The sequence below is a fragment of the Lontra canadensis genome, unplaced genomic scaffold (assembly GCF_010015895.1).
Source record: "Lontra canadensis isolate GAN:19392208 unplaced genomic scaffold, GSC_riverotter_1.0 scaffold57, whole genome shotgun sequence".
NCBI classification, from domain to species: Eukaryota; Metazoa; Chordata; class Mammalia; order Carnivora; family Mustelidae; genus Lontra; species Lontra canadensis.
Window position 1 is genome coordinate 3,268,891 of NW_022631051.1, and position 15,904 is coordinate 3,284,794.

The 15,904-nt window shown below is 38.2% G+C and overlaps 1 protein-coding gene across 2 annotated transcripts in view; it reads left to right on the forward strand.

Moving 5' to 3' along the window:
- The first annotated feature begins 250 nt into the window (after window positions 1-250).
- Window positions 251-15,904, forward strand: part of ARHGAP28 (Rho GTPase activating protein 28) — a 243,897-nt gene continuing 228,243 nt past the window's right edge. The window contains exon 1 of one of the 2 annotated variants that reach the window (XM_032875717.1): window positions 251-317. Coding sequence is in view for 1 of the 2 variants with exons in the window: in XM_032875716.1 (XP_032731607.1) it covers window positions 6,843-6,847 (5 nt within the window). In the remaining variant the exon portion in view is untranslated. Of the gene's footprint in view, window positions 318-6,827; window positions 6,848-15,904 lie in introns of those variants that run through there. The other variant, XM_032875716.1, reaches the window with a different exon arrangement.

The following is a 15,904-nucleotide window of genomic DNA, read 5'->3' on the forward strand; positions in this document are numbered from 1 at the left end:
ACTGCGCAGACTCAGAGGTGGCTGACGCTTGGCTGGTCCTGTCCCTGAGGCGTCTGCTTCTTTGTCCTCCTCCACGCCTCCGTATGTTCACTCGCAACAGGGCTTTGAAGACGTCTGCCCCAAGTTTCTCCTCTCTGTGTACTTGAGGAGAAGGAACAGGCCAAGAGAACGCAAAACTGCCCAACCCTGCGGGGCTGAATATTCCTTCAAGAGTCCAAGGAAGCGGTCCCCGGGGACGGGCGAAGGGCTGGCCGTGGCGTGGTCCCTGCTGTCGCGCACCCCAGTGGTTCGTGTGATTCCTGAGACTTGGGACCCCGGTGAGTAGGAGGCCCAGTCCGGGGTGGGGGGCTTCCTCTCTCCGCAGGCCTGGTGAGATGCCCGCTGTGTTTCCCGCCCTTGCGTACCGTTCCCGCCAAATACCATTGAGGGCCTCCCAAGCCCCGGGCTTGGTGTGGAGATCCCGGCTGGGAGGCGGCTGGAGGTGTGAGGGCCAGGCCAGGGCCCAGGGAGCGGGGCCTTCGGGGAAGGCTGGGACTCCGGGACTGAAACCAAGGCAGAGGCTGGGGTGTCTGGGGACAGCATCCTAAAGTTCCAGTGCAAGTGAGACTTTGCTGGCCAGAGGAAGGGAATGGGGAGCCTGCTGTCCTTTATCCCAGGTGTCAGAACACTTTCTCTTACCTTTTAGGACGGTGCTTCTCAGATTTTGGTCCCAAGATTTATTCACACAGTTAACATTACTGAGGAGCAAAGAGCTTCTGTTCCTATGGGTTTTGTCTGTTAGTATTTATTGTCAGAAATTAAAACTGGGAAATTTTAAATTTAAATTTAAATTTCAGTTTATTTAAGACTCGGTAATGAACCCCTTACATGTTAAAATGTTTATGAAAGATAACGTTACAAAACAAAGAATGGCACTATTTTACATTTTTGCTCATCTCTTTAATATATTCCATCTCCTTCAACATTCAGTCTGTTATGATATCCACGTCATGTAGTCTCTGGAAAACTTCACTATACGCTCCAGAGAGAATGGACTGAAAAAGATAAATTACATCTTGGTGTTATGAATATCATACTGGTATTGGTTTTGCAACCTGCCTGAAAGGGTCTTGGGAACTCTAGGGTTCCCACTTTGAGAACCTCTGGATTAGGAAATTGGGATGTGCCATGTGACCGCAGTGAAACAGATCCCGGTACTTGAATTTGGCTGCTGTGAGCTGGCAAATTATCTTTTTGATGACATTGTTATAGGAAAACTAATTGCATTAAAATTGTGTTTTCTTTGAGAGGCATGTCCTAAATTTTTATCCAGTGCAAGCATTTAGCATGGGATGAGAAGCTTTGGTATCATAATGCTCTGATGAGGGAGGAGTCATTTATTCCACACAAATTCCCATTTTCTTATCTTTTCTTTTTATTTGGGGCATTATTAGAGATTCTATGAAGTGAAATTCTGGTTTCCCTCAGTCTCTTTAACTGCTCTTTTTCAACATTTCCTTTGTGGGTCCCTCTTCTGCCTAAATGTGCAGAAGGGAGTGGAAAATAGGGAATTCTGTCCATACTTATATAAATGGGCTGAGCACATTCTCAAAGTACAAACAGGCATCTTTCCTGGTGCATGATGGATAGCTTTCTGGTGCAATGAGGAGCATTGGTAAGTCTTTTCAGTATAGGAGAACTTGCAGTGTCCTGAGCCCTATCTCTTTATGCTGTTTCCCTAGGTGATTTCATCTAATTTCATGGCTTTCTGTGTTTTTATTGTCAGAGCACATTATCTGCCACTGCTTCTAATTTGAGTTCCTGGCTCAAAATTTAGTTGTCTGTATGATATCTTTACTTTTATGTCTTTTTTTTTTTTTTAAGATTTTATTTATTTGAGAGAGAGAAAATGAGAGAGAGCATGAGTGGAGGGTGGGCAGAAGGAGAAATAGACTCCCCACCAAGCAGGGAGCCTGATGGGGCTTGATCCCAGGACCCTGGGACCATGACCTTAACCAACAGAGCCATCCAGGCACCCCTCCACTTTTATGTCTTGAGGACAACTTACACTTAACAAAGTGAAACTGTTCTTCCAATTTTTCCCCTTGATGCATGCACTCAGCTTGCTCATTCTTCAGTCCCCCCCCCTTAGAAATTGACATCATATTCTTCTAATTTACTAAAAATGTCAATCTGAAAGTCATTCTTGAGATTTGCTCATTTGGGCTTTTTTTTTTTTTTAAGATTTTATCCATTTGAGAGAGAGCAACATGAGTGGGGGGAGGGTCAGAGTGAGAGGGAGAAACAGATGACCCCCTTCCCCCACACACTGAGCAGGGAACCCAACATGGAGCTAGATCCCAGGACCCTGAGATGATGACCTGAGCTGAAGGCAGACACTTAACCAACTAACTGAGCCACCCAGGCGCCTCTCATTTGAACTTCTTATATTTCAATCTATCATCTAGTCTTATTTATTTTAATTCTAATTTGTATCTCTAATACATTAGCTTTTTTACTGCTGCTACCCTGGTCCAAGTTTACCATCATTTTTTGCCTGCACTGCCCAATAGCATCCTTCTTACTTATTCTCCTTATATCACGTATACCATTGCCCCTTCTTCACTCTGTCTCCAAACCTTACAAAATCAGAAGTGTGAGTACATTGGTTCCCTGTCAACAGTTTTTATGTGGCTTCTTAGTGTTTTTAGGATAAAGATCAAAGTTCTTAACAAGGTGTCTAAGATACCATGTGATCTGCCATGACTACCTCTCCAGCCTCTTCTCCTACCCTTCTTTCTATCATTCTTTATACTTCACTCATAGGAGGTTTTATTCATTCAGTGGCTAACATTTATCACTGAGCATATAATTTGTGCCAGATACTGTTTAGGCACTGAGGATACAATGGTGAACAAGGTCAGGGATCCTATTCTCATGGAAATTATATTCTAGAGTAAGAAATTAGGCTACAAGCCACCATACCAATAAATAACAAAGATAATTTCAGAGGGTAAAAGTTCTAAAATGAAACAAAACAATGTGATAGAAAGAAAGTGATGATAAGCTACCTTGAACTGAGTGGTCAGAGAGGACCTCTCTGTGAAGCTGAGCTCATAATGACAAGAAGAAGCCAGGTCAGCCATGTGAATATATGGGAACAGGACATTCCAAGTGGTGATGACAACAAAGATAAAAGCTCTGAGGGAGAAACAAGTTTGTTTATGAAATAGACCTGTGTGGTTCATGGTGAACTAGCATATTAGTTTTCTATTACTGCTACAACAAATTATCATAGTGGCTTAAAAAATACAAATTTACCAGTTTACAGTTCTGGAAGTCAGAAGTCTGAATGAGTCTCACTGGGCTAAAATCAAGGTGTCCACAGGACTGCATTCCTTTCTGGAAGTTCTAAGGGAGTATATATTTCCTTGCCTTTTCCAGCTTCTAGAGGTTGCTGACACTCCTTGGCTCATGGCCCTTCCTCTCTACCCTCAAAACAATGTGGGTTGAGTCTTACATTATGTCATGTTGATGATCTTGTTTCTGTCATCACATCTCATTCTCTTGACTCTTCTGCCTCCCTGTTCTTCTTTTAAGAATGCTTCTGATTACATTGGATCACCTAGAGAATCCAGGATAACTTTCCATTTTAAGGTCAGTTGATGAGCAGCCTTAATTTCATCTGCAACCTCAATCCCCCTTAGTTGTATAAAGTAATGTATTTGCAAGTCCCAGGGATTGGGTGTGGGTGTCTTGGGGAGGGAGACATTCCACCTACCACAGGAAGAAGATTGTTGAAGATGAGGACAAAAGGTGAGTTTGGACCAGATTATGAAAGACCTGTAGGCTAGGTTAAGGAGTTTAGATTTTATTCCAAGAAAGGGAAACCCCTTGGAAGTTTCAGCAGAACAGTGGAGTGACCCAAATTGCATTTTAAAAGGAACAACTGTTTGTCATGTGGAATTGGATTTAAAGAGAGAAAGAATGTCAGTAGGGAGACTAGCTAAGGAATATATAAACTTGTCTGTGCTTGGTTAATTGGATTAAGGTGATAGTAATAAATGTGGAGAGAAGCAAATCATTATAGGGTATATTTTGGAGATAAAAACTTGCAAATATATTTATATGGAGGTAAAGGAAAGAGAAGAATGAGGGATGAGGCTCCCACTAAGATGGGGAAGGCTAGAAGATCAGATTTGAGGAGATGGAGATCAGTTTTTTTTCCGTGTTAACTGAGAGAGCTACATTTGGTATTCAAGTGGAGATGTCAAGAAGGCAATTATATGTAAGAGTCTGAATCTCAGTGGAAAATCAGGTCTAGAAGTACGTATTTGAGAGTTAACACCAAAGTGGGATTAAGGCCATGTGACTGGGTGATATCTTTTAAAGATACAAATACAGTAAAGTAAAGGGCCTAGGATCAGACCCTAGTGCTCCAATATTAAGGGTCAAACAAAAGAAGAGCCAGCAAAGAAAACTGAGAAGGCCAGCCAAGAGATTGTTTTCAGTTTTTTCATGAGGCAAGGGGGATGATTAACAGTTTGAATGCCAGTGAGAGATGAATGAGGTGAAAGAGAAGCGCCTGTTGGATTTACAATATGGTGGTTATTGCTGACCTTAAGAACAGTTTGAGTGGAGTGGTAGAAATGGAAACCTGAATGAAGAGTGTTAAAGAGAGAAACAGAGGTGAGAAAGTAGAGGTGGCTGTTGTTGACAGTTCATCTATATTCTAAAATGTTGTATGTGCCATCCCAGTTTGAAGCCTTTGTACACGTTCTTTCCTCTGCGTGGTTATCTCTTTCCTCTTTACCACACCACTGCTCCTTGTTAAGTTCATCCACATACTCGAACCTCACCACTCATATCCCTTCTTCATAGAGGGCTTTCCTGATGATCCCAGTCTGTCTGCTTGGAAGACAATCTTCTTTCATAGTACACCTCACATCTTAAAATTTTATAGTTATGGGCCCACCTCCCCATACACACATGCACACACACACATTGTACACATGTCAGCCAGTTAAATTCCTAAAGATGGGACGATTTCATTTTTGCTCCTTATTGTATTCCTAGTATGTAGCACAATGTCTAGCACATTGTAGTTTATCAATATTCAGCTCATTTATTCAACTCATTCATTGAGTCAGTGAATAAATTAATGTTATATTTTAAACCTTGGATGAATGATATGGTCTTGTGTTTTATTTTTCTGTAGTTCATTGTTTACATGTGATAGATACTTGGTAGTCACTCATGAAATCATACAAAGACCTATCAGGAGCACTTTGATTAAGAGTTAATGAACATTTTGACCTGAAAATAATTCAGCATCTTTTGCAACAGATTCTTGATGAAGAGCTTCATAAGTCGTTTTAGCTTTGATGTTAAGAGCTACATGTATTCCCAAAGGCTAGCATTCCCAGGGGCTAACAAAAAACTGTTCTGAAGGTATGGAAATTTTTGTGTGTGTTTCTTATTATTTATTAGCTAGGTTACATTGGAAGACCACTTAAACCCTCTGGTTTAATGTTTTTATCTGTAAATTAGAGGTCATTGTCCTTATTTTTCCCACCAAATAAAATATGTGAGAACACTGAAAATTCTTAAGCACTGTGAAAATCTAAAGTATCATTACCCTTATGATTCCTTTTTAGTACAACTCCTGTTACTGAAATGGAAAGATGAAAATACCCTCACTTGCTTTCCTCCCTTTTAAACTTGGTATCCTCTGAAAGGGACTTAGAGTCAGAGTAGATGGCATTAAACCTTTTATTACATATTCAGGAGCCAGGTTCTTTAGTATTTTTATTGGGATCCTGTTTGTACTGTAATGCATTACTCATTTACTTCTCATGGGAAGAAAACAAGTCATTTTTGGACTTGGAATCTGTAGGCATAAAATGTGCCCTTCTTGCTATTCAGAAATAGAGACTCTAAAAACATGAAACTTGAGGTGCTTCAAGGTGCTATTGGATTTGATGTGAAGAATTTGTAAAAGACCAGTATTTCACCTAACAAAAGTCTGGAAATATGAAAATGCTTTTGTGCTACAAGCAATTTTTCTAATTTGTCTACATAATATGTAAATATAGAATAATTTTCACAAACCATACAGAAGAATCCATTTTATTACTTTACAGCTGTCCGTTTCTAAATGTGTGTGTTTATTAATACCATATTTAGTGCAGTTGATTAGGGTTCCAAGGATAAAAATACATAGACCTTGGTGTAAGTTTCAGCTTCGGTGCTTGTAAGCATGTGGTTGTGTGCAATTTATTAACCCCTTTGAATATCTTTATTTTTTTTCTTCATCTTTAAGTAGGAAGTTTTTCATAGAATGTTATGATAATGAAATGAAATAATATTGAGAAAATAATTTAGCTCATAGTAAGTGCTCAGTAAAGATCTATGTTATTATAAATATTATATATCATAACATTTATAATGTCTTAATATAATTACATTACTCATAATTATATTGATTAATATACATTTATTATATTTTAGTGTCAATAATATAATTAATATAATATTCACATATTGGTATATATTTTTAGTATCTTCCTATTAAAGATTGAGTTGTATCCCTCCTCCCCAATTCATATGTTAAACTCCTTACACTCAGTGCCTCAGAATGTGACCTTATTTGGAGATAAGGTCTTCATAGAGATAATCAAGTTAAAATGAGGTCATTAGGGTGGGCCCTATCCAGTATGACTAGTGTCTTTATAAAAAGGGGAAATTTGAAAAATGATATGCACACAGGGAACAAACCATGTGAAGATGAAGGCAGAGAGCAGGGTAATGATTCTACAAGCCAAGGAATGACAAGATTGCTAGCAAACCGCCAGAAGCTAGGCATGAGGTAAGAACAGATGCTCCCTGACAGCCCTCAGAAGGAACTAGCCCTTCCAGGAACCTTAATCTAGGACTTCTGGGCTCCAGAACCAAGCAAAAATAAATTTCTGTTGTTTAAGCCAGTTTGTGGGTACTTTGTTATAGCAGACCTAGCAGACTAATACACTTGTCCACTGGAAAGTGAGTGAGGGTAGTCAGATTTTAGGAGGCTACAACATAGGCAGGGCCACCAAGAGCATTTCCCCTCTACTTTCTCTCATTGTCCACTACTGAAATCCTACTTATCATTCCAGGTCTAATCCCAGAACCACTTCTTCCATAGAGACTTTCTTAGTCTTCTGGTGAGAGCAATTGCTTCTACTTTGGTGCTCTTAACAGAAAGTCAAGCATTATTTCCCTAGCTCATCCTCTCTGTAATTCATTCCTCAAGTGAATCTAGATCATGTCATGTAAAAATTACCCCTATATGGGGCACCTGGGTGGCTCAGGCCTTAAGCGTCTGCATTCAGCTGGGGTCCTGATCCCAGGGTCCTGGGATGGAGCCCCTCATCGGGCTCCCTGCTCAGCAGGAAGCCTGCTTCTCTGTCTCCTACTCTTCCTGCTTGTGTTTCTTTTCTTGCTGTGTCTGTCTCTGTCAAATAAATAAAATCTTAAAAAAAAAAAAAATTACCCGTATGTCATAGTTGATTTTTCACCCCTGTCCCAACCCATTCAACTCTTAAGAGTTTTGAGAGCAAGAGATGTATATCATTGCTTTGGGGTGGGTCGGTGCCATCTCTTCTCAGCTAGCCTGGAGGAGAGTGCTTACATGGAACGGATAGCGGATGCTCAATAAATATTTCAGGAACTGAACTGATTTTCTCTTCACTGTTTCCTTCTCTTCACTGCGCTGTCAGAGAACCTTTCACAGAGGGAGGAACTAAAGTTAGCTGGGTAGGTAAGTACCTAAAATATGCTTTTTTGTTGCTGTGGTTTATGGAAAGGGAACTCGTGGCCAAAAAGCACCTGGGGGATATCAGGAAGTTTTGGGCGCAGAGCCAAGCAAACTAAGTTTTCTCAGTTGAGGTGAAGGATGGGGTTGGATTGACGGCCTTGAGAATGGTTCAGGGCTGGAAGTCTGAGACTGGTCAGGTTGGGAAACCTGGCTGTCACTGTGAGAAGGAAGGTATGGTTAAAGTACCAAAACACATTAGGGGGCACCTGGGTGGCTCAGTGGGTTAAGCCGCTGCCTTTGACTCAAGTCATGATCTCAGGGTCCTGGGATCGAGTCCTGCATCGGGCTCTCTGCTCAGCAGGGAGCCTGCTTCCCCCCGCCCTGCCTGCCTCTCCGTCTACTTGTGATCTCTCTCTGTCAAATAAATAAAATTTTAAAACAAAAAAAAAATTTGTATTAAAAAAAAACAACACATTAGGGCTGGGGTTGTTTGGGTGTAGGGGAGAAGAGGGAAATGGCAGGGGTCACTTTTTGTCTAGCTACTAGTTAGGAAGGAGGGCCTGGACTACGCAAAAATCACAACAGGTGATAAATACAGATGAATGTATCTGAACAATAATACAGAATATTTGAAACTTGAGTGATTCAGGAAAATGTGTCGTGCTTGGTTGCTATTGTTACAGAAATGATAATGGCAGTATGCCTGAAGGTGAGGGTCTTCCCTTTTTCTAGTTTCTGTTGTTTTTTCCCCCTGGCCTATCTTGAGTATTGAACTGACATACATTTTCATTATGTTTTTGTCTGAAGAGCAGTGAATTGATTAAATTATTGGTTCTCTATATTCCTTACTGGATTTTTTCCCCACTATTTTAAATTTCGCCCCTTTGTTCTAGGATATCATAAGACAATTTAAATTCCTTTTTCTTATTTCCCAAGATCAAGAGAATTTCTACTTCGCTTGGGGATATCCTATATCTGTCTTAATGGCTTAAGGAGTTTTGCCTCCCTCTTCCATTGTTCCCATAGTATCTAAATGAATAGGATTTACAAAGACGTTTTCTCATTGGACACTGCCTTGAGAATACCTGTATCACTAATCCCTCGAGTTTAAGGGAATTTCAATATAGTGTTATTTATAGGCTATGCTAGTTTTCAGGGTTAGAGAATGCAGGTGATAGGAGGCATGTGGTCAGTCAAAGAAGTGTAAGATACTGTCTTTGTAATTGGGCCTTTTTTTTTTTTTCAAAGTTAACTGTAAAATAAGCTACCATAACCATGAATTATATAATAGTGTAACTGTCTGTAACATAATCTGTCTTCAAACACATAGATTACAGTCATCTTACATTTTACAAAATTTCTGCTGTGGATTATTCACTGCCTTTTTTACATTGTTCCATATGGGCATGTACTGGGAATGGGCTTATGTTTCCACCAAGTACTCCCCAAATTCTGTCTTTGAGAGGCACTCTTCAGTCTCCCAAGGAGCCAGCTTGTGTGCTCTATTGAGAAGAGGTGAGCTTTTGGTAAATAAAATGGTACACATGCTCATCATAGTGAAAGAAATAAGCCGGTAAACCTGCAACATTTTTTAAGCTAGTGAGTTTTTGCCTATATTTGTAAGGGATCCAGAAAATTTTCCCCCCTTTTTTTTTTTTTTTTTTTAAGTAAATGAACAGTTAGGGAACCATCTGTGAAGCATTGGAAAGAATTGTGTATTTAACTCAATGTACTTATTATTCTTCACTTCCCTTTGACCCTTGTTCTGAAGACTTTCTTACATGGATTTTAAAAACATGTCCAAAGATATTTTAAAAACTGCCATATGCTTAGGTTGATTTATATGCTTAAAACATGACATTTGGCTATGGGGGAAAAAAGGCAGCCGGTATTGTGAACTATAGCATGCATAACTGAAGTGCTAGAAGAGTTAAATAGAGAGGCGGCAGAGTATTGTAAATAGCCAAGCCTGGGTTTAAATCCCAGCTCTGGCCCTTACTTACTAGCTGTGTGACTTTGGATAGATAATTTAATCTCTCTCTGCTTCAGTTTCTTCTTTAATGAAACTGTGAGAATGCATTATAGGTTTTTATAAGATTAAATTAGTTAATATTTATGAAGTAATGAAAATAGTGCCTAGCTCATAGTAGGTGTAAAATAAGTGTTAAGTAAAATTCTTCCCATAATTAGCAATGAAAATATTTTTTATGGAAATTCAGCTATACATTCCTTTGGATAAGAACTAAATACTGCATTATCATATGGGGCTTTATTATGAAAAACTCAACTTGTTTTTGGGCCTGGTCAATTGGAGATGATGAAAATAACTAAACCCATTTGGTCTGAAAAGCTTTTTACATTCCCCAAGTCAGGTGAGGCAAGGGCAGAGTGCTGCAGGCCCCTGTTGCCCAAGAAGATTGAGTATTATTAGGAAAACAAATTTGGCTTTTGTGTCTCAAAGTAAATCCAGGCATCAAGCAGTACTTCTGAAGTTACATGCTGTTGTTGGTATGTGTGTATAGGTGGTAGGGAGATGGATTAAGAAAAACAACTATTTCTGAAAAATAGCAGACACATACCATGTGCACTTTGCTGCTTCTGAAAACAATATATGATGGGGATCTCACCATAGTCGTGGAGAGGTATTCCTCCTTCCTGTTTGAAGCTTCATAGTTTTCTGTTGTTCTCACCCAATCTGTTATCTATGAACAACTGCATATATCTTTTCATACTTTTGCCAGTGTATCTATGATTAGATTGTTAGATGTCAAACTGCAGAGTTAGGAGATAAATGCATATGTTGTTTTGCTAGAAGTTGCCAAATTCTCCTCCATTTGTGTATCATTTTGAATTCCTATCAATGGTATATGAATACCTGTTTCCTCAAGGTCTTATCAACAGATTTTAGATGTTTTTATTGTTGCCAATCTATTAGGTGAGAAATACATGACTATAGTTCAATTTTCATGTCTCTTATTAGTAAGGTTGAGTATCTTCTTAGGGTATTAAGAACTATTTGCATTTTGTTCTGTGATTTATCTGTTAATATCTTCAGCTCATTTTTCAATAAAGTGCTGGCTTATTTCTTCTCTATTTTAAAAACTACATTCAGAACATTATCTCTTTTTCTGTGATAGAAATGGCAAATATCTTTTCTCAGTTTGTCATTTGTCCTTTTACTTTACTCATGTTGCTTTTTCTATATATAAAAAATTTTTTAAAGGTTTTATGGAATAAAATTTATCAGTGTTTTCTCTTATTCTTCCTGAATTTTGAGTTATAGTTAGGGAAGTTTTTACCATTGTCAAATTATAGAGGAATTCATCATGGTTTTTTCAAGTATAGTTGATCCTTGAATAAGATAGGGGTTAGAGGTAACATCCAACCCCCCCCATGTAGTGGAAAATCTGTAAATAATATTTGACTTCCCAAAAACTCAACCACTGATAGCCTACTGTTGACTAGAATCCTTACCAATAACATTGATTGTATTCTGTATTCTTAAAATGAAATAAGCCAGAGAAAAGAAAATGTTATATAGGAAATCAAAAAGAAGAGAATATTTATATATACAGTAGCGTAGTATATTTATTGAAAAAAATCTGTGTATAAGTGGACTCACACAGTTCAAACCCATGTTGTTCAAGGGTCAACTGTACTTGTGTGGTTTAATATTTTACATTTAATCTCTGATCCTTTTGGAGTTTATCTTACACTATGAACTGAGCTCTCTGCTTTGGGTTACCTGGGGATTGACAAGCATAGATTGGATGGGGATTTGGGGAAAATGAAATGCAGTGTTGTATACGATACTGTTTCTGCATCAAAGTCTATTATTAGAAGAAGAATAGCTCAAAACAGCTCTTAAGGAGAATTGAATAAATGAATACCATGAGTCTGTATAGTAAGATAGTACAGTGAAGAAATCAGTTCTCTCCAAATGAACTTACTGATATACTGGAGGGCACAAAAGATAATCTTAAAAGAGAATGAGATAAATTCTGACAAAAGTGTTTATAGAATAAAATGATACAAAAGAGTTTTATTTCATGGGATAGTCAAGAAAAGAATCCCAAGTGAAATGACACTAGAGCTGAATTTTAAAGGATGAGTTGAAACTCAACAAAGTGAAGATAAAGGAGAGTATTACTAGCAGAGAGTGTTTTGTGGCTTGAAAGTATTTGCTGTGTTGTTGAAAAAGTGGAAGAGTTCCCTTGACTTAGTCATCTACCACATAGGAGGAAGGGATAAAAGAGAGAACTCAGTGATCCTGCTAGATCAGAGGTCAGGAAATATTAATCCAAAGGGACAGATTGTAATTATTTTAGGCTTGCAGACCGTATGTTCTCTATCACTGTTATTAAGTTCTCCTGTTGTAGCATGAAAGCTGCCATAGTAAACAAATGAGCCTGGCTATATTCTAATAGAATTTTATTTACCAAAAGCAGGTGGCAGTCCAGATTTGGCCCATGTGGCATGGTCTGCCACCCCTGGAATGAAAGATTGGGGATTGGAGGGAAAGTGAGGATGGGGAGTGTTGGAAGCACAGCAAAGTCTGGGGGAAAAGTCACAGCAACATCATCATGTCTTTGTGTTAGCATCCTCAGAGAGCTAAAACTTCCAGTGTGGCTGCTACCACTATGTAATTTTATAGAAATATAATGTAAAATTTAGATTGAAATCCCCTTAACCTTGTATACTGAAAAAGCATGAGTTGTGGGAGCCGGAAAAGAATGACAATCTCATCTTGCCTTGCCCAAGTTGGGGCTGTGAAAGATAAATCTTCCCAAAGTTTGGATAATCTTAATCCAGTTATAAGCAGGTACCACCCTGTGTCAGAACTCTCTCAAAGTGGGGAATTTTGACATAGGAAATCAGCTTCTTAGTGCAGTAAATAACCAGAGGCATCATTTTGATGCTTAAACTTACAGAAAGCTTAAAAGTTGTTCAAGCATTATATAAAAGTCTAATGAATTAGATCTGAGAGCAAAAGGGAAAACCTTTTGATGAATTGAACGGGGTGCCTAAATTGGGTCTGAAGATGGATTAGGTGGATTCTAAGTATTTCTCAGACTCGCAGATTCTACAAACATAGGCAGCTTAATAGCAAAGTCTATGAGAATGTTTGGTTTTAGCCAACCGTTAAATAATGGAAAAGTTCAGTTGTGTAAATGCATCTTCATTTTTGTAACAGTGCAAATAATTATTAATTATGTGTTCCAAATAATCCATCAGTCTGAGTACATATCTTACTAAGTCACAAAGGTGATGACTGTTAAAAAATTCTTATAATCTTAAAAACAAAAAAATGGACTATACATCTCTGAAGGAAAAAAAAAATCTAAGCATTATCATGATGAAAGTGGCAACTTTCACCAAGGTGCCAGTGATGTTTCCATAATTATTGATTTAACTAAATGTGTAAGTCAGTCATTATAGAATTACATTTTAATTTTTAAAATTTAAAGGGAGAGTGAAGTTAGTTACTGAGCAGGATAGTTAGTGAGAATGTTAGCCAGGAGCAAATTACCTTTCATCAAGATGAAAGTTTCATGTTACTACTAAATGAAATTCTCCAGTGTATCTCTGTATATTTTGACATATGCTTTTTGAAGTAGAGATAACCTGGCTATTCACATGATTTCTTTCTTTTTGTTTCTTTGTCAGCGAAGAAGCCTGCATGGAATGTATTTTCCTGTTTTTTCCAATTATTGCTCACACTGCTTCCAGTGCTCTTCTTTTTCTCTCTTCATTTTCAACAAATAAGGCTCTTCTATGCAATAACATATATTTAAGCTCCTTGGTAATCAGTGGTCTGTGACATGGATAAAGACCTTCCAGTGATCTCTTGCTTAAGCCATCCATTATTTTTGAAAGTTTGGATTTCATCTCCTGTGCTTCCACCTAGAGACTTATGATGATGAGGGTAGGATTGGTAGAGGTGAGATGCAAGTAAAGGGTTAGAAAGTGATTGTGGATTAAATATACACCATGTCCCAGGTATGAAACTCTTTTCATATATGATTTTATTTCAGGAGGTCACAATTTTGAGGAAACCAGAGGAATCATATTAACATGTGTCTGATAAAACCATACAGATTGGTTTTTTCCTCTTGTTTTTAACACATTGGCCAGGACATCCTGTAGGATGTTGAATCTGTGTTTTATATTTCATTCAAAAAATTTACTAATGAGTTTATAAATATAATAAGTAATCATTTTATACCATTGCCCAGGTCTTCCTCTCCATTCTTTTCCACTTTTCACACTCCCACCACAACCGAATAATTAACAGAATTGTGCATATTTAAGAATTTCTTTGTATCATTTCAAAGGTAGCATGTGCAAAGCATTGAGATGAGCTGGACAAGTAAGCAGTGTCAAAGTCATAGGGTAAAGGGAATGTGTCATGCCAGTGAACTTGGTAATAGAAATCAAGGGATGGGCCTTTCTCAGTACAGTGCCATGATCTGACTTGTGTTTAGATACGTGTTATCCTGGCAGCGATGTTGGAGATGGATTTTTGGGAGCCAAGGCTTGTGGCCAAGTAGCATGGTGTGAAGACACTTGTAATATCCACATAAGGAATGGTGAGGACTGCACTGGCAGAAGGGATAGAGACAGAGATAGATTTGAGAATGATTCAGCTACTCTTGTGTGTGGGGTAGAGGAAGGGGCAAGAGTCATCAACACCTCTTAGAGTCCTAACTTGCATGACTAGGTGGATAATCGTTCCTTTGAGCCAAAGAACACGTCTTGATTTATGAAACAGAATGATATTTTCAGCTTTCAAAATTGGACATAGAGATTACTCTTGTATAAAGCAGGACTGTCCAAAATAAATATAATGTAGACCACAAGTGTGGGCTACATATATAATTTTAACTTTTCTGGAAGCAACATTAAGTAAAAGGAAATGGGTGAAATTAATTTTAATAACATATTCTATTTAACCCAATGTATTCAAACTATTATAGTTTAAACTTATAACTAACATAAACATTCTTAAAGAGCATTTTACATTTTATTTTTATGGAGAGTTTTCAAAATGTTTTGTGTGTTTTACTCTTACAGCATATTGCAGTTCACCCTAGTCATCAAATGCTCAGTAGCCACAGGTGGCAAGTAGCTACCATATTGGACAATGTACCTGCCCAGCATCCTAGTCGCTTAGATTAAAGCTTTATTTTCCATAAAAGAATCACACAGCTCCTAGAAATTGACTCGTTAAGATAAATGAAAAGCTCAGAAAGAAGCCAATAGCTTAACAAGAGAATAGATTATCAAGAGATAGGACATCTGTTTTGGGTTCTAATACTACAAATTGTGTGATTTTGATAAGTCACTATTTTTACACCTGCATGAATCTGAGGTCAGGACTCTTTACAGTTTGCTTTTAGTATCTGTAAGTCAGTAAGTTGACTTCTTTGTGCAGCAGCAGCATTTATAGTAGTAATAGCAGGGGGTGATGATAATGGCAAGCCTTCTGTTGTGTGCCAGGCAGTGTTTTAAATACTTTACACACAACGACAAATCTAATTATCGTAACAACCCTATTCATTAGATTGCATTATCATGTTCATTTCACAGATGGAGAAACTGAAGTACAGGGAAGTTATCTAAGAGGATAACAGAGTTGGTAGATTGCAGATCTGGGTTTAAAATGTGGTTCTCAGGGTACCTGGGTGGCTCAGTGGGTTAAGCCTCTGCCTTTGGCTCAGGTCATGATCTCAGGGTCCTGGGATTGAGCCCCGCAGGGAGGCTGCTTCCCCCTCTCTCTCTGCCTGCCTCTCTACCTACTTGTTATCTCTGTCAAATAAATAAAATCTTAAAATAAATAAATAAATAAAGTAAAATGTGGTTCTCGGGGTACATAACTGTTTTCCTTTTAAAAAAAGGTAATTTTCTTTCAAATATCACAAACATAAATCTTTTTCAAACTCATAAAAATAATTTCAAAGGCACAACTAGTATGTTTGGGGCCAGCTTGATTATTAGCACAAACAATGCAGTATATGCATACAGTTGATTCTTGAAAAATGCAAAGATTAGGTGTGCCACCCCTCCAGTAGAAAACTGGCATATAGCATTTGACCTCCCCAAAACTTAACTAGTAGTAGCCTACTGTTG